This window comes from Aulostomus chinensis, chromosome 23 (assembly GCF_037954235.1).
Source record: "Aulostomus chinensis isolate RoL2024-O1b breed Wild chromosome 23, RoL_Achi_v1.0, whole genome shotgun sequence".
Lineage (NCBI taxonomy): Eukaryota > Metazoa > Chordata > Actinopteri > Syngnathiformes > Aulostomidae > Aulostomus > Aulostomus chinensis.
Window position 1 is genome coordinate 9787349 of NC_141342.1, and position 26704 is coordinate 9814052.

Below are 26704 nucleotides of genomic sequence, written 5' to 3' on the forward strand. Positions count from 1 at the left end.
TCCGCCCTCACTTTTCCTCTTTGGGAACAGTCGGGATCCAGCCTCATGCCCTGTCGCTCACTGAGAATGCCAGCGCACGACAATCCCTCTCAAACGCACCACTTTCACCAATAAGTTCCATCATTTCTCTTTTTTTTCCTCGTTTATTATTTTCTTTTTGTGTGTAACGGGACTGTTGCCATGTTGCGGGTTGTGGTAGAATCCGCCAAAAATTTGCCAAAGAAGAGTTTCGGAAGTCCCGATCCAATCACATCAATCCTTTTTAGAGGTAAGTTTCTTTAAAAAGTACGCAAACACGTTTCGACTTAATTTCAGATCTTGAAGAATGCCAACGTACAACGCGTCTGAGGTGGATGTAATTCACTTTGTTCGGAATGACGTCAGCCCTTAGTTTCACCGTGTGGTTTATTATGGCAGACTGTTAAAGATCCCGAATAATTTGCCCTTAGCTCTCACAATGTTTAGGCTGGGACAGAGATGTTATTTCCTCCTGATGAAGGGTGGATGATCAGGGCCATCATTGCTCTCAGCTGGTGTGTTGGTACCAACTTCACCTCAGTTCGCCTGCAGGTGTGGCGGCTTCTCTTCCTCTACGTGCCTCCTTGTACTTGCACCCCTGCAGCCCACTGACATCACCCCATTCTTATAAGTAGAACATGTGATCAAAGAAAAAAAAGAAACTACATCAGGTGAACATTTGGTTGGCGGATATTGTGAGCTCCCCCTTTTATTTAAATGAATCATATTTTGCTTTGTTTAAATAATAAATTTGGCTGCATTCCACTTTCAGATGAGAAGAAGAAAACAAAATCGATTGACAGTGAAGTGAATCCCGTATGGAATGAGGTAAATCTCCATCACACACACACACACACACACACACACACACAAACACACACTCACACACTGCTATTTCCAAAAATATTTCAGATTTGTTCTGTATCACAGTTCATTAAGAATTAGGCTCTGGGGAACACGTGAACAGCATTGCTGAGTGACCGCCTGTTGATTTTGATTAAAGTTATACGTGCTATGTTTTTTAGGATAGATATCTCACGCTGTGGACTGTAAAGGGTGGTCACAAGAGTGTATTTTCCAAGTCAATACATCATGTGACATCTGTAAATGTAGTGCATGTGTTTTTAGGACTGGATCTTCCAGTCTAACGTTGCTAATCATGATTACCTGGAGGCTCTGAGAGCAACCATTTCTTCATGGAGCATCTCGTAGCTTGTGGGCCAAATTTCACCCTCATCTTCTCTTAAAGGTGCTTGAGTTTGACCTGAAGGGAACTCCGCTGGACTCCAGCTCCTACATAGACGTGGTTGTGAAAGACTATGAAACTATCGGGAAGGATAAGTAAGTAAAGTTCACCCGTGGAGATTTTCGCGGCGTGTTATCTTTGCTCAACGGGAGAGTCATAGTGATGAAAGATAAGCCCCGCCTCACAGAGCAAACCTGGTCGTGTCTGAACGAAGATTCTCTTCTAAAGTAGTCAGACAGCAAGTTAGATGAGGCGTGCGTGTTTGTCTTAGGTGTATGGAGGTCACCTGTTAAATTAAAACAGAGGTGGGTCCAGTGATCAACTTGCCATTCTCTCAGCATAGTTTACTGGTTAGGCTGGGAATACACAAAGCCAGTATTTTCACAGTAACCCAGTGTTGTAATGTCTACCCCCTCATATCCAGCTTGCCAAGCCGAGACTTGTTGGGCTGTGTAGGATGCTTGATCCTGATTGGGTAACAAGGTTGCAGAGCCTCAGATTGTATTCTTCTTTCCCTCTTGCTCTCATGTGTATGACAGTGATCGAGACAGATTCTTAAAGGAGTGTTCATTACTTGTTAAATCATGTTGCAGTGGAGGTAGAGTACACATGAGCAGCTCCGACACAGAGTGAAGAAAAAGTTCTTCAAAACAGCTCAAGGTTTCATGGTCTACACCAAGTCAGAATCGCATCTGGGAGTAATTAAATCCAACCACAAAGAATGTTTCCTCGACATCACTAATTGCTATGATCAAAGTCTTGTTTTTTTTGATAGAAATGAAGTGTGTGAATTCTTGTTGATAAATATTTCTAGCAAGTTCTTTTTTTTTTTTCCACAAGTGTTACTGAGCGTGCACGGGGCACCCTAACTGAGGGTGGAGCTTCTCAAATGTGTGTCTCTAGTTCATGCTAAACTGAGTCAAGTTTTCCACTGGGCTGTCTCCTCTGACACACTCTCTAAAGATGTCCGCAGTGGGAACGGAGGACTTTTCCTCCCTGTTAAATAGATTTCCAGATTTGTGTTATGGATAAGCCATATTGTCATGGCAACCCAATAAAAAGGGGGGGGGGGAGGAGAACAATATGTCTTCATGACTGATTCAAATTTTGAGGGACATCCCCTTCTCTAATAGGCACATTTTTTCGGTCTGAAACAAAGCACGTATACTTTTGGATGTGGCTTTCATTTCCTTTTGGGGCCAGAGTATTTTCAGAGTACAAGCTGCAAGAGAGAGAGACTGTTCTGAGTCACAGTGGTGTGGGGCTGGAGCTAAATGCTAACATAGTGGCATAATGCTAATCACAGTAACTTTGGAATAGTCTGCCATTTATGAAGTCTTCTGCCCCTGTTAACACTCCTGAAGCTTAACTTGAGACCTTCATGTTCTTTCGGACATTTGAATGTCCTAAATTCTTTTTTATTTACTTGTACGTGTAGCAACGGGATAGTTTTATGTTGTTATCTCTTCTAGCTTTTATTCATTTTTTTTTGCTGTTTTTTTGTTGTATTGTGAAGTGCTTCAAACATCGTTCTCTTAATAAGGTTGGCATGGTGGAACAGTGGTTAATGCTATCGCCTCACAACAAGAAGTTTCTGGATTTTTCATACCAATAAGTGGCTGGGGACTCTTCACTATGGAGTTTTCTGCATGGGTTCTCTCGAGGTTCCCCAGTTTCTTTCTGCACAACGTAAACAGTGTTGTTCTCTTTATATGTCAGTGATGGACCGGGGATGTGTTCAGGGTAGCCCTGCCTCTCACCTAATGCCTGCGGCGATAGGCTCCTGCCCCCATGACCCTGGACAGAATGAGTGGAAAAGACAATTGATGGATGGCTTCGTAAATGATTTGATTTGTAACAGATTTACTGTGCTCACGTGGTCGTGTGCTACGCTGCCTGTAAGAATCAAAAAAGTCAAAACATAAAATGTTAGACAAGACAAAAGTTACTTGATGATGGTGGGCAAAGCCCTGTAATTCAAACAAAATTGGCCCAGTGTGATTTCTTTCTAATTGGCCCCAAAATTTTAATTTCCGCACCTCTTACCCTTCCAAGAGCTGAGAGATTTCATCCAGGACCAGAGTGGTGGACGGAATAGGCCTTGATTTGAAGCCATGCCATGAGAACAAGAACCCCACTGTCATAGCTGCTTAGCATTATCCTGCTATAGTTAAACAACTTTTCCTATCGTGTGCATTTAATGTAAAACATCATACACAAAAGAGATCTACTGCAGAGTTCCAGGCTTTCAGAATTCTTTGCGTGGTTGGATGAGTCTGCAAGTCAGATTGTAGAGATTGTGTATGACTTCACAAAACCCTCTCACATCAAACCTAATCGGCTCTCTATCTTTAAAATATTGTTTCATTTCCTGTCGTACGCAGGGTCAGCAGTCATTGACCTTCTTCGTAATAATCTATTTCTGGATTATATAGCTGTGCGTTGTCTCTTTCCCCTTTCATCCAGCTCGACTAGCTCTTGCAGAAACGTGGGTATCGCCTTTGTTAATCACTTAACAACATTGATCCACTAAAAACTGATACTTAAATTCGTTTAATATTTGTCAGATTACTGCAGTACACTCTGTTTCCACGGCTCGCATAATAAAACACAGTGAACCTCAACGGATTCAAAATGCTGAAGCCAGACCCACAACCAGATCCAGGAGGGAATTGAACCGATACCTCACTTCATTGGTGTCCAGCCCATTTTTGAGTGTGTTTTTAAAGCTTGTAGGTGGTTGGCCCCAGAATATATAGCAGGTCTTCATTGTCCCCTGCAAACCTGAACACAACTTTAAATGCTCCGCTGACCGTCTCTCAATCAAACCTCGAAACTAAAGAGATCAGGGACGCTCACTCACTGTCTCCTTTTTGAAGTGACTTTCAAAAAGTCACTATTTTAAACTGGCTTTCCATTAACTTAACTTACTATTTGCATTGTACAATCTTATCTTGTCTTCTTAAATACTTTAAAAAAAAATCTTTTTAATGTTATGTAATTGGTTTTGAAAATGTGAATAAGGTTATTATTTAGATTTATGGACACAGAGGGTAAGTCTTTCAAAGCCCTTCATAGATATTACATGCTTCATAATGACTACCAGTCTGGTGACAGTGTTTCCACTGTTTGTTGTTACACAAACCATATGATGCTAGAACATCCTGACAAAGGAAAAAAACTGCATCTACATCCAGTAATAGCTGTTGGTGTGTGTGTGTGCGTGTGTGTGTGAGAAGTCTGTTTTCGTCATTTCATTCCATTGTGTGTTTGCGTGTAAAAAACAAATAAGGAAGTTATCATTGAACACATCTTTTTTTAAAAGATAGTTGTTAGTCCCACAGATGGGGATATTTCAAGTGTTACCACGTCAAAGGGATAGTGAGAAAAGAGCATAAGAACACAATAAATAATGCGATATGAAGCTAAAAAAAAAAAAAAAAAGTACCAAAAATATGCAACGAGGAAAAAAAAACTAGTATTCTGGATCTCAACCTGCAGGGGCATTCAGCAGAACCAGCTCCAAAACCAGTGGGTTTGTAGTTTACTGAGCCAAGTGGATACGGGATGATGCATTTGAGAGTTTGTTATTTGAGAGTTATTGGACATTTTAAAATTCTCGGCGGTGATTGTGACTCCAGAATGCAGGAAGAGCCAGCTACATAGATTTAGCTTGAAGCTAACGGTGCCCAAAGAAACGACACCCTTTTCCTTTCCTTGACGCACCAGGCCCACTTCTCCACCCTTCAACACGCCTGCTCTTTTTTTTCATAGACTTGCTGATTAGAGTCACGTCTTACCTGAAGCCAAGCTTTAAGTTCACATTGTTGCTGTGATTCCACTGGAAAAATAGATTTAAAAGATTCTTTTCAGGCATCATCGGATTTGAGGCTACATACCAGGTTTATAGACTCACTGAATCCCCAGAGGATCCCTGTGTCAGCTGCTTTACTGATGAGGAGTGCATAGTCCTGCCAAAAGAACACTGTCCTCCTCCTCCTAACCAATCAAACTCTGTCCAACTGTCAATGTGACCTCATGTGGTAGCCACCCTAGATGCAGCTGTTCATCTTGCCTGTATGTTTTGTGCAGGACAGCCACTGTATATAGTTTAGTAACACGTCATTTCAGTAAAGTTAAATAGAGAACGCTTTTGCATTTGGTCAAGGACGTGTGTCAACGGTTCTTTTGGGAAATGGATTCCAGCCAATCTGGAGCCGAGGCTGTGACATCAGTGGTTGGATTTGATAAGGCTTTTGATTGTGAATAACTGGGGCGAAGTGTTCCTCTTTGGAATGCTGCAAAAAATAATATCAGTCAGTCCACGCTAAAATGATTCATTTTACACAATGGACTGCATTTTATTACCTACATCTTATCACGCTGTGCGTATTTCATCATACCAAATAATGGTTGGTTGGTGTGTTTTTTTTCTTCCTTTTTCGAATCATCTCAGCCTGTTTAAGCGGCAGAGGTTTCGGGGTTTAATGGTGGTTACATCATTTGTTGGTGGTGATAACGGAATCTCTGCTCCAGACTCTGATGTAATCCTGCATTTAAACGGAGGCCCGGCAGCTCTAAACTCTCTCATTTTTGCCGGTGTTCTTCTGCCTTTCTATGCAAAAATTAAACAAAACTTTGCACAGATAAAACTTGGCAGGTCCAGTCCTTCCTAATTTCCCCAACCGTCTAAAATTTAAAACACTTAAATTTTCATAACAAATCAGTCCGTTTTTTTTTAGGCACCTGGTGGTGTAGATCTCATCCAGCTCGGGGAGTCAAGTCCCAGTTATTTTCTGTGCGCTCGACACCACGCGCCGAAGTGCCTTGCTGTCCGTAGCGGATTCTAATGTGTGGATTTCAAGGATGTTTATAACTCTCATTTCTCAAAATTGTGGGTTCTGGGTTTTGTTAGATGAAAAGCGAAACGGGCTTTGTGTGACTGTCGCACGTGAAGCATAAAGGCCCATATCTGCCCCAAGTTTATGCAGCATCCTTCATTCACAGCTTTTTCTTTATAGCCATGTCATTATTCAGAAATGTTTCTCTGCTTGATCGTTAAAATGCTGATGATAAACTAGTTCCTCAGGCAAAGTCAGAATCATTAACATCCGTTAACATTTCCATGAAAATATCGGACTCATTTTTCTCATGTATTGGCACTGTGAGAGCCAGTGCAACCGTTTGTGATGCGCCAAGTAAACATTACCCAGTCCTGGAGAAAAGCGAGTTCCTGAAACGTATTCGCTTTCGAATGACCTTCAAATGGAGAGAAACTGAAGATGCGCTTCCATGTCGCGTGCGAGGAACCACTGGTCATCCGTTGTCGGTAGCCTCTGTGCTGTGTTGACTGTGTGCTCCCTCGTGGGGTGTGTTTATTTGTCTGAGCAGGCTGGGTTTGTTAGCTCTGGGTGGTGACCTTCATTATGCCCCTTTCATGAATATGATGTCACTGAGCACACATGCAGGATTTTATTTCTGTCCAATGATTACTAATACTTCGGGCAACTCAAGACAACCTGCTTTTTTTTTTTCTTTTTAAAAGATCTGGTGTGGATTTGTGACCTGTGTGTACTCCTCTCATATCAGACAAAAGGTGTAGATCGGTGGCAGAATGCAAAGTTTCCTTGTATTTTTCCTGACAGGTTCCTGGGGTCAGCCAAAATCCCTTTGAGAGACCTCGCCTCAGGTCAAGTTAGAACACTACCATCTAAGAATGTACCTTTGGTCAATGAAAATGGACAAAATATTGGCGTAAGTATAAACACACGCTTTTGACATTGCTTTGGTTTAGTCCTGATGCATTTGAATACAGTTAGGAGTGCCTCATCTTTTCCCTCCAGGCGACTATTGACCTTGTAATTGGCTACGATGCTCCAGCCAACGCTGCACCAAACCCCAACAACCCTCAAGCTGGAGATGCTACCGTGGATGCTGGTATGTATGGCAATTTTAATGACGCAATCACTGATGACTGAATGTGCAACTGTTAGCTCTTTTGTTCAAAGTTGCATATTCAGTACATCATGACTACAGAGTCCTGCTGTTTTAAGTCAAGTATTTCGTCTTTATGCTGATTAGGTGGCGGTGGTGGTGACGAAGGAGATGAGACAGAGCATGATGGGGGCCAGAGTGGCTCTGCAGGGGCCCCTTTATCCCCTGGTCAGTCTGCTAAATTCCGCCAGCGGCTATCCAGAGCACAGAATCGCCACCGACTGGTCAATAAACCGCAGGACTTCCAGGTTAGTGTGATAATGCTGCTACACAATAATTGACCAAAAAACATCTGATTTTGATCAGGCACATCCAGAACCAAACCATACATTAAGATAGGGGAAATCTGATGGCTCAAACTCTGGTCTAGGCTGCGTCCACCCTCAATCCTTTGCGTTTAGATCGTGTCTGTCAGTTGACATCCTCTGTGTGAGTGGAAATGCGTGTCATGTGGCAATCGCGTGAAATTGCTTTTCAGAGATGTTGAACACTTCGAAGAGAAAGTAGAGAATACATCATGAGTTTGGTTTTCTTGAAACACAAAGGAAAAGACACAGTCTTTATTGTTTTGGGGGGAATGTTAGCATCGTAACACTGTTTAACCATCCCCAGAAGCTGCATCTGGTAACTGCTGCTTCTAAATTAGATTTTCCTCTGATTTGAAGGAGGGGAAGGCACCGTCTGATTTTCTTTTCTTTTTTTTTTACCTTTTTTTTTTTATACGTATTCTTTTATTTTCTTTTTTAATTTCTCAAAAGAAACACGATATACAAACCATATGGCCTAAATATGTCTAAATGGACTGGCGAGCTGTCCAGGGTGAATCTCGCCCGTTGACGCTGGGATAGGCTCCAGCCCCCCCCCCCCCCCCGACCCCTTAATGTAGGAATAAGCGGAAGACGATGGATGGATGTCTAAATGGCTTTTTTGAATCGTACTCTGTTCATGAACTCTCCCTCCTTGCTCCCCCTTGCCCTCCCCCTAAAACCGTGTAGTGAAGCGCACTAGGAAGCCGTGGCATTGCTACAGATATATGATCACATTCCTTCTTCTAGCAACCCATTCCACAACACGTATCTAACATATCAAGCATATCAATGTCAAACACCAGTTCCCCTGTATCACGAGCAATGTTATGGTCAATAACTGTAGAGGCGTTTCCGGCAGTGCTACAAAATCTGATAAATCAGTAAACTGTCACTAAATAGATCAGCGACCGTTACATGGCATTTTGTTCTGGCTCGCAAACTACATTGACAATAAATTACTGCAAATATAGCCTGTACAGCTAGCTAACAAAGTTAGCAAATGGGTTCCTTACCTGTCCAAAAGAGAGGCTGCTACTTGCGCGTCCGTAGCTAAAACTTTTGATTCTTTGACTCCTCCAGCGAGCAAATGAATCCCCTAGAATCACTCGCTTTGCACCCAGCCTTTTATCCTTCTCCCTCTTATCTATTGCTAGTTCTATAAAAGACCTTTTGAAGTGTTTTCTTCCGGATCTCTGCTCGTCCTCCTCGATGCTGCTCACCCAACGCTGATCCAACAAGGCGTTGATACCTGCTTTAGGCTTCCTGGTCTCAGCCTTTTGACGGACAGCTAAACTGCCCGATCAGGTGCAGTCTGGTTTCAGCTGCTGATGGACAGCTAAACTGGCCAACCACTCTAACTGGTACCAGTTTTGATTGGGTGGAGGTTTATTTGGCCTTGCATCCTTGCCCATCCCCTGTATTCGGGATTTTGACGCTTCCTTTTTTAAACATCATAGTTTATTGATCGCCATTGAGACATCATGACAAATTCAGGGATTATAACAAAAAGTACATAGAAATCTGGGAGCCTACCCCTCCTTTAATTGCAGTAAACAGATGAAAATAATGCCGGAATCACTACATTATGATACCAATTTGTACCATGCAGGAATTAATGCCTTGTGAGATCTCTGCAAGATGACAAGTAATCAATGATTAAAATTCTTGTGTTTTTAAATGGAGTTTGGTGGAGGAGATTTAAACTGTATCCCCGTACCCACCTCTCGTTCCCCATCCTTGTTTACCACGTCTGCATCCTCTATGTATCGTAAATTCTGCTGTGAGGTCACTAAACAAAAGACGATGGATTCAAAAAAAAAGGTGTTCGAATAAAGTGAGCTATTGTTGGTTTTCCTGACTTACATTGTCTGTCCCTCAGATTCGTGTCCGGCTCGTCGAGGCCCGCCAGTTACCCGGAAACAACATCAAACCAGTGGTGAAGGTCAATGTGTGTGGTCAGACCCACAGAACAAGGATCAAGAGAGGGAACAACCCTTTCTTTGATGAGGTACTCATCATTTAGTGTTCCTCTGATCCCACTGTCTTCAAACTTTTTAAGTTTTTGATCAGGTGTCATTTTAACCAAATATACTTGTTTGTTTGCAGATCTTCTTCTATAATGTCCACATGACGCCGTCAGATCTCTTTGAGCAGAACATCAGTTTCCGAGTAAATTCAGTCAAATATTGAGCTCCTCTCTCTTGGAGCTGTGAATGAATTGTGAACCATGTCCCTCCTCTCCACAGGTGTATGACTCCTATTCGTTGAGGGCCGACAGTCTCATGGGAGAATTTAAGGTACCTCATTTTACTTCTTCTCCACATAGTCATGAAAGTGTGATAGTTTGTGTGGTAAATGTGTCCCCGAGTCTGACTTCTCTCTCTCGCTCTCTCTCTCTCTCTCTCTCTCTCTCTCTCTCGCTCTCTCTCACTCACAGCTCGATGTTGGTTATGTTTACGATGAACCAGGTGAGCTGGTCACAACCGCAGTTCTGTTTGTGTGTTGAAGTCATGTTGAGATTTGTGCTGTTTCAAGGTATAGAACTTCTTTCGGTGAAATGTGATACATGCAGCAACCATAATGCACTTTGTCAGTTTGTTGTATGAAGAGATTTTTAAATTGCATTCCAGTTTAATTGCAAGAACAGATATATACACACAAGTTTGGAGCTGCTTGTAGTTGTACACCTTATTTCATGTGCTGTGTTTCTCTTGTGCGTGGGTCCTATTGCAGCCCACTGTGTCATGAGGAAGTGGCTCCTCTTGAATGACCCTGATGACTCCAGCTCCGGGGCCAAAGGCTACTTGAAAGTCAGCCTTTTTGTAGTGGGGACTGGGGACGAGCCCCCGGTATGACTGACTGATTTGGATATTAATGACTGCTACGTCTTTCTTGGTGTAAATATGTTGGCCCCTTGGTTCATTGTACACTTTTTTTTCCCCTTCTTTTTCCACCACAAAGGTGGAGAAGAGGGAGTCTAACGATGACCAGGATGACATAGAGAGCAACCTGCTGCTACCAGCTGGTGTCACTCTGCGGCAGGCGACTCTGTCACTCAAGGTGTTCAGAGCCGAGGACATTCCTCAGAGTAAGACTTAAGAGTCAGAAGCATTTGTTGCTAAAATGCTGTTTAAAGCAGTACTTTACCCCAAAAATGTTTTGCCTTTCAGGTACTCATAAATGCGTATCTGCAGCTCACAAAGACATTTTTTCACTCTTCAGAATGCAGACAGTCTCTATGAGCTGCAAGCTGAATACACATAGCTGGCTCTGAGTGCTAACAACAGCAAAAGTGTCAAAAATGGCTGTTTATCCAACCACATACTCAGTAATCCATGAACACTTTGATTTAAGCTGTTGAAAAAAGAGCTTTCATAAACTGGAAGGATTATATTTTGTTTTTTTAATTCAAATTAAAGGGTCTGTGGACATGAGTGAGGCCCATACCAGATAATTTGGTCAGTTTTGTTATTGTTAGCCATGGTTCGCCAGTACCTTCAAGCTACATATACATGGCTGGCTCCTTCTGCATTCTTGACTTAACATTTTGGGTTAAGTATCTCATGTACAAAGTAAACATTTTCATAATTCATTTCTTTTTCATGCGCCCTTAAGAAAACTGAAACATTAAATTTAATATATTAATCATGTTTTTTTTATTTTAGTGGATGATGCATTTGTCCAGTCACTTAAGGAAATGTTCGGAGGAGATGAAAACAAGAAGAACCTGGTGGATCCCTTCATGGAAGCTCGTTTTGCCGGCAAAAAGGTTCCTCTCAATCTGCCCTGTTATGGCTGCAGCAGGACTGTAATCTGTCTAATTAGAAAAGACCAGCTGATGTGTGTGTGTGTGTGTGTTGTCTCTACAGTTGTGTACTCAGATCATTGAAAAGAATGCAAACCCTGAGTGGAACCAAGTACTGAATCTGCAAGTCAAGGTAATCGATCACACATCACACGATCATGCACATTTTGATAGCATTTTGTGTTTTTTGCAAATGTTTGAAAGAGTGTTCAGTCTTTCCAAAATCAAGACCTTTTTGTCTTTTCCGCCATAGTTCCCCTCCATGTGTGAACGAGTCAAACTGACAGTTTTTGATTGGTGAGTCCAAAAAAAATTGTTAAGGAACCAATGTCATTGTACGTTCACAAAGGAAACAATGTGCAGTTTAGTCATTATAGTCACTGAGTATTGAAAGGTTTTTCAAAATGTTTCTTTTGTGTAATCAGCTCTGTGTGTGTGTGTGTGTGTGTGTGTGTGTGTGTGTGTGTGTTTATACATGCCCTATCCACAACCATATGAGAATTATGTGTCCGCCTGTGACTCAGACCGTGCTGGCCCTTCCCTTTCCCTCAGCAGAGCAAAGCAACAGTCAGGGATCTTGCTGGCACAGTCTCTAAGCAAATTTTTCACAAGTGTACGTCTGATCTGATAACTCTGGTCCAGGAAGGCTGCAGGGAAATGAGTGCAAGAGGAAAGGTTAGAAAAATGCCGTGTCCCTTAAATAGGTGTTGAAAACAGGCTCAGGTCTGGGAGCCAAAACACAAACAAGAGCAAAAAGGGTGTTAGTCTTTATTTCCTTTTACAGAGTCGGTGAGAAAACGGGGGGGGACAAGGCACCCACCCCAATGCATAATTTGCATATTTTTTTAATAGTTAATCACATGGGAATGGTGCTTATTTGTATGTGCTAATGTGCGAGTGATAGTTTGGTGTGATTGCAGGGATCGTTTGACTGGAAATGACGCTATTGGCACAACGTACCTGAACCTGGCCAAAATAGCCTCCTCTGGTGGAGAGATAGAAGGTAGGCTTATTTGTTTTTGTTCCCAAAGGCAATAAAACTCTTCTTCATTGCATCTCAGTTGGATATAATAACGTTCATTGTTGGACCATTGTGATTATTTTTACAAGCGAGTGGTCCTCTAGTGTGCCTGTACTGACCTCTAAACAGTGCTCCCATTGTCCTTTTTCTCCTGGAATAGAGGAACATGCGGGAAATGGGGAAATGTCATCATTTGAAGGTTCACCTGCGCTCTTTATTTTTGCTCTGTGTTGCATGAGATGTGACGCATGTTTTGCACGCTACATTTCTGCATTAGTCGAGTGTCATTTTGTTGCAACTAAAGCTGCGCTGTGCCCTGTACTGACAGTATAATTATCACGTTTGTTTTTCACTTTAGTATTTTTGTTGTTGCCGTGTCTGCCACTTGCTTTACCCAGCGTTTCCCCCTCATTCGTCATCACCGCCTGATAAAGAGCAACACTGACTAACACTTAATGCTTCGATCAGCTGAGCGTGAGTCAATTAGTAAAGGTTTATTTTAATCTCCAGCAAACACAGGAACGTCTGAGGTGGGTTTCCTGCCAGTCTTCGGGCCCTGCTACATCAACCTGTACGGCAGCCCCCGAGAGTTTACCGGCCTGCCAGACCCCTATGAAGATCTCAATTATGGAAAGGTAATGGTGCACACACAATTTCAGCATCTTTTAAGTCCCCTTCTTCTTCTTCTTCTTCTTGACTTCTAGCCGTGTGCTTACAAGCTCTACATCTCTTCACCATTACCACTATGTTGCACAGGGAGAAGGAGTGGCCTACCGGGGTCGTATCCTGGTCGAGATGTCCACAAAACTGGAAGGGAAAGTAGACAAAATGGTAGAGAGCATCAACAGTGATGACATCCTGGTGGCGCAGGTAATATTGACTGTCCTGACATTAGTTTTACAATATATCACTTTGATATCATTTTGGATTTACTTCAAGATCCAGGGTGGCAGGGCATATGCCCGATCACTTGATATGTGTAAAACTTTCTCACGATCCTCAATAGGCCTCATATTTTTTAAGTGTTACAACATTTCTTCTGGTTAAGTTATTTCTTTCTTCCACTTCTATCTCCTGTATCAGAAGTACCAGAGGAGGAGGAAGTACTGTCTGTGTGCAGTCTTCCACAGCGCCTCAATGATACAGGAACCTGGAGAACCCATCCAGTTTGAAGTGAGCATTGGTAACTATGGCAACAAACTGGACAACACCTGCAAACCACTGGCCTCCACCACTCAGTATAGTTGCGCCGTATTTGATGGTGAGTAAGGAAACTAGAAATTTGGCACCGGAGACTTGTGTTTCTAGTGCCTTCCTTGTTAAGAAATGTTGAAAATATGTCTCATGTTCAAGGGAACCACTACTATTACTTGCCCTGGGCGGGGACTAAGCCTGTGGTTGTGGTGACCTCATTCTGGGAGGATATCAGCCACCGCCTGGACACTGTCAACATCCTCCTCTACATTTCTAACCGCTTGGTAAGACAGCATTGGATTGATTGCTCTCATTTTCCTGAGGGTCTGCAGACATACCCCTCTGTATTTTGTGCGTACACGTGCTCCGGCTCTTTTCACGACGTCTGACATGCCATAGGAGGGTAAACACAAGTCTAGTGAACAGGATTAATTGTGGGTCGATTCTCTATGGTGCAGAAGTATGGAAACTGCCAAGTAAAGCAGCGCCACCATTTTGGACGGAACAGTTTTATTTGATTTGCTCCCCTTGCCCAGACTTGGATTATTTGCACCATTATTTTTTTGGTGATGCGTTTTCCTCCATCTCCATCTAAATATTCCCTTCGATGAGCACCGGGGGTTGAGGGACACCTGAAGCGCTCCTGTTGCCTTTTTTCTTCTGTCCCTTCAACCTGTGTTTTTCACAAGCGCCCCAAATTAAACAGCATAACTGTCCCAAAACGCAAGTTTGAGCAGAAAACAAACGACTGACAGCCCATCTTGTTCGTCACTTGTTCAAGGTAGCAACCAGCTGACACACTGAGTTGAACCAACTTGCTAGTTGATGGTAGCCATCAACTGGAGGGATTGTAGTTTGTTTTTAGCTCAAACCAAAGTGTTTATGGATTATTGAGCATAAGGCTGGATAAAGATGGTGGATCGAACAGGACCATGCACTTGAGAGTATGTTCACAGACGTTTTTGGACACTTTTGGTGCCGTTGGCCATCATTTGCCATTAGCACCAAGCTAAATATATGCGGCTGTCTCTTAATGCAATTTAGAAACACAAAGCAGTAATGCAGGAGTGAAAAATGTCTTTGTGAGCACAAGACTCCTATTTGTGAGTCTTTGAAATACAAATTTACCTGTTTTTTAACCTGTGGTGAGACGTCGAAGTGACTGCTGTGAAAGGGCCTCTCACGGAGCTGTCCAGGCAGCTTGAGTGTTATCTGACATCTTGCTCCTTGTTGCAGCAATCCAACATGGAGGCATTTAAAACCGCTGTCTCAGCCAAAGTGTCAGACGACGAACTAATAGAGGTCTGGCTGAAGTTGCTCACTCAACTGATCGAAGACCTGGAAACGTAAGTGGAAGATCAGAGAAATAAATTCGTCTTGCAAAAAAATGTCAAGTTGACGAACAGGAAAGTAAAGCAACAAAAAGTACCGACTTTCACCAAATGTCATTTGGACACAATTTGATCAAGCTTGTGTATTACCAGTAGGACAGAGCCCGACTACTGTGTTTCATCTGTCCTCCAGTTTCCCTACACCTGAGCTGGAGGGCCGCTCCAACCTGACATCTCTGGACATCCAGATCAAGAAGCTGCGTGACAACAGCTTGACCACCATCAAGGACGGAGCCAGACGCATGAGAGAGGAGGCCACCGAGATCTCGGAAACTATGGCCGACATAGAGGCCTGGGCAGAGAAACTGAAACAGCTGGCTGAAGAGGTACAAACATGCCGGATTTGCCTGACACTGATGTGCTGAGCTGTTTCCTGGGCAATATGTCACATACATCAGGGACAGTGGTGATGTGCGTGTATACTGTACCCTGACGATATATCTTCCACCTCCTTATGACTGGGCACTACCTCAGTCGTAACACGTCATTATGGAAGAATGCTGCATTCTCATGCTTATTGTAACTTTTTAATTTCAATGTTGCAGCCACAGAACAGCATCCCGGATGTGATTATCTGGATGCTACGTGGTGAGAAGCGGGTGGCCTACAGTCGCATACCCGCTCACCAAATCCTCTTCTCCACATACAGCGAGCAGGCATGCGGACAATACTGTGGCAAGACCCAGACAGTCTTTTTACAGGTACAAATCCTTATTTAAAGCATAAATAATGGAAACTTCAAAACACTTGACCGTTATCGATGGTCTGAATAGCTTCTAATGGCCGACATGCTCGGGTATTTTGCTTTTGAACTCGTCTCCAGTCACCTGAAATCAAAGGACATGTGATATTTTGCTCCCCCCAGTACCCCATGGACAAGAACAAAGGCTTGAAGGTGCCCGTTCAGATTAGAGTCAACATGTGGCTGGGTCTGTCTGCACATGAGAAGAAGTTCAACTCCTTTTCCGAGGGAACGTTCAGTGTGTTTGCGGAGCTGGTATGTTACTCCAAAATTCTTGCCAACATGATTAGTATTTTTCATATTAAGACTCCTCTGTAGTCAGGTATTGAGGGAAAAACTCATGAAAATATCTTTCTTTTTTTTTTTTTAATCATGAACCGGGTCAAGTCAACGCCCGAGATTAAAACTTTTTTTCTTTGATTTACAGTATGAGAACCAAGCCCAAGTGTTTGGGAAGTGGGGAACCACAGGCCTAGTGGGACGTCACAAATTCTCAGACGTAACGGGCAAACTGAAGCTGAAACAAGAGTACTTCCTGCCCCCCAGAGGATGGCAGTGGGAGTCGGACTGGTTCATTGACCCAGAGAAAGCGTAAGCATAAATGAGACCATTTACGAAATGTTGAACAGGTGATTGTGAGGAAGCTTTTTCAAATTTTTTTTTTTTTAAATATTCATTTCTGGTTACCTTGTTTTCCCTACTGTACACACAAGTCCAGGAAGTGAGCCACGTCTGCTCTACTGTGTTTACATTCCTCTCATGCCAAGTGATTGTGATTTTAAAAAAGGAAGACCCGATAGTGCGAGGAAGTTTACGCTTGGGGCTGCACTTCTGTCAACAACCACGCACTGCGCTTCAATCTTGACTAAAAATGTACGTCTGACCATTTATTTTGTCCGCGCCCTCATCATCACCACATCTGCGGGAGCGGAGTGATACCACGGACAAAATCTCCCCCTGCACAAATATGTTCTTAAAGAGCATACAACCTTTTTTAGCCCTCAATTAAATCTCACAGACAGGAAGCAAACCCTCATGGCCATTTAGTCTTCCTTGTTCCTGACCTCGATTGTGGACCTCTTGTAAATGGCAAATCATTTGGCTTGCAAAGACTTTAATGTTACAAGAGATAAACCATAGATACCAGGAATAAAGAGTTACGACCAGGCTTCCTCCTGTTTGTGTGATTTAATTGAGGGTAAAAAAAAAAATACATTCCTATCGTGCGTAAGAACATGTCATGAAATAGGACTACCAAGCTTTATTGTTTAAATATATTGACTGGATTTTCTGGAGAAATTCACCCACTACGGAAAACTATAATGGTTAGCATGCAACTGTCCCCGTCCCCTACAGCTTTAACTTCATCTGACCAGCAACGTGCTTCTGTATGCTTCTTCTTTTTTCCCAGTGTTATCATATTACTCAATTTTGATTTTGTGTTTCAGTCTGTTAACGGAGGCAGACGCTGGACACACTGAATTTATGGACGAGGTTTTCCAAAATGAGACTCGTTTCCCAGGTGGGGAGTGGAAAGCTGCTTCTGAGCCCTTCACCGACGTGGTGAGAGCACATATGCAAATCATTTGTAGTGTGGCTGTGACTGACACACACAAACACAGTCGTACCTTTGCTTTGTCTCTGCGACACACAGTATGACATAGTATGACACGCAGTGGATGTACGAACGCGACATGAGCCCGGGCTGCATGTCGCCTGCGCATTTGCATTGGTTTTAGTTGTCATTAAGAGTAATTGGAACATGAATACATGAATGAACGTGCAGTCCCATGAAGATTCATGTCCATGTTGTATAGAATGGAGAGAAGAGCCGCAACCCAGGGGAGTTTGACTGTCCTTCAGGTTGGATATGGGAGGATGAGTGGACTGTCGATGACAACAGAGCTGTGGATGATCAAGGTGCCGACAGTGCATGTTTTCTCAAGCCGTTGGTGCTTTGTATAAGTGAAGCAACCTTGGACTTGAATGCCAAAATTGTATTCCGCGTTCTTCGTTCACAGTTCTTGCATTTCCCATCCAGTTTTCTGGTCACAAACCACCTGATCATGCAACTTGTAGTTAAGTCCAAATATTGTTGTATCCTAACTTTAAATTTACAGGTTGGGAGTATGGGGTGACCATTCCTCCAGATGACAAACCTCGGTCCTGGGTCCCTGCAGAAAAGGTGTACCACGTCCATCGCAGGAGAAGGCTGGTTCGTCCTCGCAAGAGAGCTGCACTCCCCGCGGGAGCAGCTGTAGAGGTCAGCATAAGACAGTAGGACAGGAGAGTCATTCATATGCTGGTGTCTTTAACAAAGACAAGTAGTGTATACATGCACTACTTAATAGTGTTTAATCAAAAAAAAAATCCCTCAGTGTCAACAACTACAGTTGCATGTTTATGTGTGCACGCAGAAGCGGGACCAAGGGGACGCAGAGGGCTGGGAATTCTCATCTCTGATTGGCTGGAAGTTCCACAGGAAGGAACGTTCATCAGATACATTTCGTCGTAGGCGATGGAGGCGGAAGATGGCACCGGAAGACCGCCTTGGAGCATCTGCCATCTTCCAACTGGAGGGAGCGTTGGTGTGTAAAAATCCGTTTCACTTTGATTCAAGCCTTGACCTTTGGCCTAGAATTCAGACTCCGTCCAAGTTAAGTAGCGAAGAATTGACCTGGCATATAATCCTCGTGGAGTTAAGAGCTCAGCGTGTCACAGAATATTCTCAAATATTTACTTTTGCATTAAACAGATCCACAGTGCTGCGGTGTGTTTTCATTCGTGCGTGTTTCTGCAGGGTGTTGATACTGAGGAGAAAGAGAGAGGCTCCAAGACCGATGTGACCAAAGTGTTTGGTGCCAACACGCCCACTGTGTCCTGCTCCTTTGACAGTGAGTCGTGTTTCTGACTGCAAATACACACATTATTTTCAAATCTTGGTAACATTCACATGTAATATTGAAACATTTGAATGTTTTTATTTCCCTTAAGGGTCACATGTGTATCATCTGCGTGTTTACCTCTATCAAGCAAGAAACCTGACATCAATGGACAAAGATAGTTTTTCTGGTAGGAGGCACCTGTGCGGTCCGACTGCGTCTATGCTTGAACTACCCATTTTAACGCTGCCAATGATTTTCTGGCGCAAAAATGTCTGCTGAATCTCAATGGGGAAAAAAATGCCAGATCACTTTGGGTGTTTTTCCCTCACAGACCCCTATGCGCACGTGTCCTTCCTGCATCTCAGTAAGACGACAGAGAAGCTGCGAGCGACGCTGAACCCCACCTGGGACCAAACTCTGATTTTCAGTGATGTGGAGATTTATGGAGACCCGCAGACGATTGCTCAGCACTCTCCTGATGTTGTACTGGAGTTCTACGACCATGACCAAGTGGTAAGCAAATTTTTTGTAAAGAGAATAAATGTTGTTGCAGTGCTGGAGGAAGTATCTCTTGAAATGAGGGAAGTGTTGAGCAAAGCTTGGGTTGCAGCCCCCTTGTGGGCAATGAGGGTATTAAAGGCTGGCCACAAGTCAATTTAAGATTTTATTTTTCAATTTTGTAATAAACTGACATAAAATGTGATGTTGAGAATTGATTGGATATGAATGTCTGTATTATGTTTTACAGGTTTAATAAGTCACTATTTGCAGTTAATTCCCTACAATTTGGGTTGTATAAATTGTTACATGAAAAACCTCTTAATTTGCACTGCATTGTTCGCGATCGACTGTTTCCTTTGTAATTTTCACTTCTGCACTTCCATGCACAAGCAAGACGTTACAGTTCCTTTCCATTCGTGAGGTAGTGCAAGTCCAGTTAAATAATAGTCTTAAATGAATGAATATGCCGACATGATTTAAAGAATGATCCCATGGACGTGAACATTCTTTTAAATTGTTGTTGTAGGCCCCCATGCAGACGTCAAAGTGGGCTGTGGGTGGTATTTTTAAGTTTGAAAGTCGCTGCGTGTGTGCACTTTCACTATGGAAACTTCAGTTTACTTCTTCCGTTAACTCCATCTTACAAACAAGACCTGCGCTTGTGTCTGTGTTGTTTTTGGGTTTTGTTTTTTTTTTTTGGTTTGTTTTTAAAGGCTTACTTGAATAATGATTTTACCTACGAGTTATCACGAGTGGCCCGAGGAAGGTTTCCAACATCTTGTGTCGTAATGCTCTTGATTAGGATCTTGCATTCCTCCTGTTATTTGGACGCTTAATATATGAGTCATTGTCACAAGTTCAAGATTGCCACGTGTCGTTGTACAGGGCAAGGATGAGCTCCTGGGCCGCAGCGTGTGTGTCCCGCTGGTGAAGCTGAATCCAGGCATGGCTCAGACACCCAAACTGCTGTGGAAGCCCATCATCCAGAAGGGCCAGAAGGCTGGAGAGGCCCTGGTGGCTGCAGAACTCATCCTGAAAGACAAGGTTTGCTATGAAAGTGGACTGCTTTCTTAACCACCGCACAGGAAGGCTGAGCTGTAAATGTTCGATGAAAGAATTTTTTTTTAATCATTTCTGTAGCAGAAAGCGTGCCATCCTGACATAATTGGGGAATAATCCAGATAACTGGCCATTTTTGGGATTTGGAATCCTCTTTATTTGGGAATAAAAGATATCCACGTGATCCATATTCTACCTTCTCTGCAGTCGACCGAGTCAGATCTTCCCCTGGTTCCTCCAAAGAGAGGAGAGAACCTCTACATGGTTCCCCAGGGCATCCGGCCTGTTGTGCAGCTCACTGCGGTGGAGGTAATGGATACTGTGCTTTCAGAACCACTGTATGAATTCATTCAAAACTTTATCTAAAGCCGCCTCTGGGCGTATTTCTGAGTCCAGATTCTAGTCTGGGGTCTTAGGAACATGAAGCCATATCAGCTGGCCACAGTGTCTTCGCCCAGCCTGGTGGTGGAGTGTGGGGGGCAGAGGATAGAGTCAGCTGTCATCAAGAACATGAAAAGGAGCCCCAACTTCCCGAGCTCTGTCCTCTTCATCAAAGTGGTAACACACAGCTAGAGTCTGCCAGAAAGTTCACTGGTTTCTGACTTCTGTGCACAATAAATGCCTACTCTTCTCTTCACCCGGCCTCCAGCTTCTACCAAAGGATGAAATGTACACACCTCCCATCGTGCTGAAGGTGATTGACCACCGTCCTTTTGGCAGGAAGCCAGTGGTGGGTCAGTGCACCATCACGTCTCTGGAGCAGTTCCGATGTGACCCGTATGTCATCACTGCTGAAGGAGCCATGGCCTCCAAAAGTAAGGAGGGATAAACAGACTCATTCAGATGACTAACAGTAACACACAGGCCTCATTATCGTGCTGTCCTTCCACAGTGTCCCTCATGATGGCGTCTCCTTCCAAACATGTCTCCATAAACATGGAAGACACCAGACCACTGCTGGAAGCTCAGGTAAGCTCTAGAGTGGCTAAATCCTCCAGTAGATCATGACTGTATTTGTGTGTCCCTCTTCCTTAACGCATTAAATTGCAACCTGTCACAAAGAAGTGCAGAATTTGACTCTTGGGGCAAATTTGACAAAACTTTATTACTCTGGCTTACAGTTCATGTACAGCATGTCAGCTGCTGTCAACAAAATGGCTTCTCCTCCCTCTCACCTTGTATGTATGGTTACTTGTTATATATCTACCAATGACTCTGGGCGCTCTATGGCAAGCTCATCATAATGTCACAACGCCATTAATCTATGTGGGATCTGCCACATTAACTGCGATTGTTCTTAATGTAATCATCACTCCTCTAACAAGCACTTTTGATTGATACTTCTCACAGTGCGGGTGCGCCATGTGAACGGGACCTGCAGCAGATGAGACCACATTCATTCACACGCAGGCCGGTGTCACCTTGAACAATTCGCAACTATTGAAAATGGGGTGTTTTTTTTGACTCCGCATTAAATTTGTCTCAAAGTCGGAACATCTGCTCTTACCCTTATTGGTTTTAAATCAAAACCAGGTTTAACGACCCTACAAAATCGCTGCTGCTACATTCCATGTCAAGCAGCAGGTGGTGTTTGCCCCCCCCCCCCCCTCCCCCCCCCAGAGGTCTGGAAACTCTCTGCAGAGCCCGTTGTTATGCCCCTGCCTCACAGATTAGTTGTCAATCCTGAAATTGCAGTCGGGATCACTTAAACAGCCTTTTTTTCCTCACTGTAATTCACGGAGTCACCGTCCTGTCCGTATTTTTAGTGATGTTTTTGATATGTCTGTGAAACTGTTATTTGTCTCACCGGTCACCCGTTCGTGATGCATCGCATCCTCCTTCTCCAAAGATTGTGGAAAAGGTGAGTTAACAAGAGAATATGACACCTGTGGATGAAGTGCAGCAACGTCTGTCTCTTTTTTTTTTTTTTTCCTAAATTTGATTTTTTTTTTTTTAACCACAATTATCAGGAAAAAGAGACAGTTGATTGGTGGAGCAAATTCTACGCCTCCATCGGAGACCAGGAGAAATGTGGCCCCTACCTAAAGAAAGGATACGACACCCTCAAAGTAAGCTGGTTTGACAACATCCCACACTGCTGCAACTTAAACTCTTCAGTGACCACTTGCATGATTGTGTGTGTGTGTGTGTGTGTGTGTGTGTGTGTGTGTGTGTGTTCTCAGGTATATGACTGTGATTTGGAGGACGTCCCAGAATTTAAGGGCCTGACTGATTTCTGCAACACCTTTAAGCTGCAACGAGGCAAGAATGAAAATGGGATGGATGACCCAACCGTGGTCGGAGAGTTTAAGGTAGTTGGGCACTAATCAGACACACTTCTACACAATTAGAAACTTTTATTGTTTGTCATGAGAACGGTAAATACACTTTGAATTCAGGGCTGTGTGTCATCTTGTACCTGCAGGGCTCATTCAAAGTGTACCCCCTGCCCGACGACCCGGGTGTTGCTCCTCCACCTCGTCAGTTCCGAGAGCTGCCAGATAGTGGGCCTCAGGAGTGCCTGGTCAGGATTTATGTGGTTCGGGCAATTGATCTGCAGCCCAAGGACAACAACGGCAGAGTAAGGATGAATCTGTATCCCCACTAAAACCAGTATGTTTCAGGACGCGTGGGCACCTTCTGTTTGACCATGTCTCCTGTTGTTCTCCTGCTCAGTGTGATCCATACATCAAGATAGCACTGGGAAGGAAAACGGTTGAGGACAGAGACCATTACTTACCCAACACCACCAACCCTGTGTTTGGAAGGTAATCCAAGATGGTGGACCCTCTTAATGTCTGATCCTACACATTCCTCACCCTCCTACACCTCAACTCCTCCCGATATTTGTCCAAAATTGAAAATCTACTGCATGTACAGCAGCCATTAATGCTCAATCCCTGCCTCAAGTAGAAAGATGTTTAATCTGGTTGTGACCTTTGGCTCAAACTAATATTGGTTTGTTAGTTTTGGAGAAAAAAAACAAACATTTGTAAACCCCAGTGTCCCCCAGTCATCATCACCCTTAAAACCAAACCTGAGAAGCCCCGTAGTAATATGGTACTGCTCTGAATCTTTTTTTCCTCTCCCCCTCTCTTCTCGCACCGCTTCCTTTTCTTTACATATTCAACTGTAGCAATATACAACACACACACCTAAGTATTTCACCTACTTTCTATTTCTGTCCTTGATCCTGTTTTGTTTTTTTTATTTTTGTTGTAGTACTCTTCAGTTTATTGTCTGGTTTTGCATCTCCCCTGATATGTATTGTCATATGTCACTTTTTATTGTTGTCTTTGTTTTTTTTTCATTTAGGATGTTTGAGATGACCTGCTTCCTGCCCCAGGACAAGGACCTGAAAATCTCCGTTTACGACTACGATCTCCTGACTCGTGATGAGAAGGTCGGCGAGACGGTGATCGACCTGGAGAACCGCTTCCTGTCCCGTTACAACTCCTACTGTGGCCTGCCTCAAACCTACTGCATGTAAGCAAGCGTCAGAGGATGGGTAACCTGAGGAGCGGTATTAATAAAACTCAAGATTTTTCCTTTTCGTCTCGGTTTTGATCTCAGTTCCGGTGTCAACCAGTGGCGGGACCAGCTGAAACCGTCTGAGCTCTTGGAGAATCTCGCCCGTCTAAAAGGCCTGTCCAAACCCAGGACAGAGGACAACGGCACATCACTCATGTTCAATGGCAAAGAATACATGCTGACTCAGTTTGGTAATGTCGCGAGTTCTACTGGAGTGATGTAATCGTGTGTAGCAGTGTCAATGTGGCATAATCTCCTGAGGCAGTGAACTCTTATTTTTGGAGCAATCTTCTATTTATAGGCATATTGAAGCGGATGTGTAACAGTTCTATACATTTCTTTATCCAGAGGGCAACAAGGAGGTCCATCAGCACATGGGTCCAGCCCGAGAGCGTCTCTGCCTGCATGTTCTTCGAACGCAGGGACTTGTGCCAGAGCACGTGGAGACCAGGACCCTTTACAGCAGCTTCCAGCCGAATCTCTCTCAGGTTAGACATTACGACACATATACATTATCTATATATCCACGTCTCCATCTACCGTATCATGGTGTGTAATCTGTGTTAATGCAGGGAAAGCTTCAGATGTGGGTGGATGTTTTCCCCAAAAGCATGGGTGTCCCTGGACCGCCGTTTGACATCACACCGCGCAAGGCTAAGAAGTAAGTGGTGCCCTGCCGCTCATCCCTCGTCAGGTCAGACACTACAGAGCTAAAGTCACCTGGTTTTTGACTGTCCAGGTATTTCCTGCGTGCCGTCATCTGGAACACAACAGATGTGACCTTGGATGAGACCAGCATCACTGGAGAGCACATGAGTGACATCTATGTCAAGGGGTACCATAGAGAGTTTAATGTGATTCTCTTACTTTGTTGAATTGCATACAGAGAGACTTTAGTTCTCCCTGTTCCTAAAAACCTGAGAATAGAAGATGGCTGTCCCTGTTGTGTCCTGTTCCAGCTGGATGCCGGGCATGGAGGAAAGCAAGCAGAAGACTGATGTCCATTACAGGTCTCTGGATGGAGACGGTAACTTTAACTGGAGGTTTGTCTTTGAGTTTGAGTACCTGCCAGCAGAGCAACTCTGCCTTGTGTCAAAGAAGGTGAGGCTTGGCTGAAGTATCTGCCTGTTGGCTACCAGAATAATGATGTTTAGTCAGGCTGCTAATCTACATGTTCTTTACTCAAAAGGAGCACTTCTGGAGCCTTGACAAAACCGAGTTCAGGATTCCCCCCAAGCTAGTAGTTCAAATATGGGATAATGACAAATTCTCTATGGATGATTACCTCGGTAAGATATCTTGTTCGATTTACGATTTAAGGCCAACACAGAAAACTTGACTGTTGTGCTGTGATCCCAGGCACGCTGGAGCTGGACTTGCGTGACCTGGTTCCTCCCGCAAAGACCCCAGAGAAATGTTCTCTGTCCATGATGGATGATGTGGAAATTGGAGCTCGGCACAAGAGAGAACACGCCAAGTCTCTGTTTGCCCAGCAGTCGGTGAGAGGCTGGTGGCCCTGCTCCATCGAACAGGACGGGAAGAAGGTCCTGGGTGTGAGTATGGAGAGAATGTTCCGTTAAATTGTCTTTTTTGATTGCTATTGGCTTATTTATACTTTGGAACAAACGATAATCACCGGGTTGAACTGGAAGAATGTGCATCTTGAGCCGAAGACCTTGAGCCGAATCAGACGTTCGTGCTGCTTGTTCCAACCCCGGAAAATGTATTCCTATCGAGCAAATGAGTTTTGACATTTACTCCAATTAAATTTTCTAGGCGAACAGTAGAGACTTTTTTTTTTTTTTTCAAAAATGCAACGTCCTGCCTTTTTTGGCCACAAATGCCACTGTTAATGGTGGTTGTTGTTGTTATTATGGATAATAATGTATTTCTTCTTGTTTTAATACTAAATTGTCAGTTAGTCTGTGTTTTACTTTGACGCTCATTACATTTACCCGTGCTGTGCAAACAGGGTAAAGTGGAGATGACCTTGGAGATTGTAAGTGAAACACATGCAGATGAGAGACCAGCAGGAAAAGGCAGGGATGAACCCAACATGAACCCCAAACTGGACCCTCCCAAGTACAGAACCTGCACTACTGTACATTCCACACTTCATTTTATAAACCACTAATTCCTAATAATTACCCACACAACTCTTCTTCATAACCAACAGGCGCCCCGAAACATCCTTCTTTTGGTTTACCAACCCATGCAAGACCATGAAGTTCATTGTGTGGCGAAGATTTAGGTGCCTTTTCATCTTACTCATCATCCTCTTCATCGTGCTGCTCTTCCTCGCCATCCTGTTGTACTCTTTGCCGGTAAGCTAAGACGAAGGCATCATCTGGGAAACTCTAAACTCGTGATTGTATGATCGCAAGTTAATGTTCAGCTTTGCTCATGCGGATACAGCGACATCATCAGTGCTCTTTGGTTGATTTTTTTGTTTGTTTGTTTGTTTTTTTTGTCTCTTCCAGAACTACATCTCAATGAAGATAGTGAAGCCACTAAAATAACTGCAAACCACACGGGATCCTTTAAATACCTGCAGGATCACAGTTGTAACCTTACTGCCGAACCACCAATATCTTTCATGACTTCAAGTGTTTTATAACTGTCTATCTGGGAATGGGTGTTTGCACATTTGCACTGTTCACACTGTTTACCACGAATGCACGAAACCGTCAGACTTTCTGAGCAACATTTCAGAAAAAAAGACGACGGAACAGCAACCCACGGACACTACAATGAAATACAAACAACAAACTAAGAGATGTTTAAAGAAAAAATTGATTCCACTGTGGGGATTTTTGTAAGATCTTATTCTAATGTTCTTCAAATACTTTCGGTGACGCACTCGTAAAAATGTGAGATTTTAAAGAACAGTCGTATTTCATGACAGTGGATGTAATGCCTTCCATCTTCCCGGTGACTGACAAGTTGTCCCTGTTTTTGTATTTTCATAAATGTTTTAAATTAAATATAATAAATTTCAACATGTGCTGA

General features: G+C 43.4%; 1 protein-coding gene across 2 annotated transcripts; it reads left to right on the top strand.

Moving 5' to 3' along the window:
- myof (myoferlin) lies at window positions 1–26704 on the top strand. Of its 2 annotated transcripts, XM_086196147.1 has the most exons (55): window positions 1–268; window positions 791–846; window positions 1268–1359; window positions 6910–7018; window positions 7108–7201; window positions 7346–7506; window positions 9446–9574; window positions 9673–9735; window positions 9813–9863; window positions 10004–10034; window positions 10300–10415; window positions 10528–10654; window positions 11232–11335; window positions 11436–11504; window positions 11625–11668; window positions 12292–12374; window positions 12553–12591; window positions 12903–13027; window positions 13149–13262; window positions 13476–13653; window positions 13746–13870; window positions 14823–14932; window positions 15111–15303; window positions 15523–15678; window positions 15843–15974; window positions 16147–16310; window positions 17168–17282; window positions 17537–17639; window positions 17840–17982; window positions 18137–18307; window positions 18520–18613; window positions 18714–18791; window positions 18936–19117; window positions 19991–20149; window positions 20372–20473; window positions 20561–20722; window positions 20814–20979; window positions 21057–21133; window positions 21286–21342; window positions 22014–22025; window positions 22135–22233; window positions 22348–22476; window positions 22590–22745; window positions 22841–22932; window positions 23480–23650; window positions 23738–23886; window positions 24044–24183; window positions 24268–24356; window positions 24435–24530; window positions 24655–24796; window positions 24885–24984; window positions 25055–25248; window positions 25668–25777; window positions 25872–26019; window positions 26176–26704. In XM_086196147.1, exons 1-55 carry the CDS (start codon window positions 181–183, stop codon window positions 26212–26214), a joined length of 6228 nt encoding a protein of 2075 aa, XP_086052273.1. In that variant the 5' UTR covers window positions 1–180; the 3' UTR covers window positions 26215–26704. The 2 variants fall into 2 exon arrangements, with proteins under 2 accessions (XP_086052273.1, XP_086052271.1); XM_086196145.1 differs by lacking the exon at window positions 21286–21342.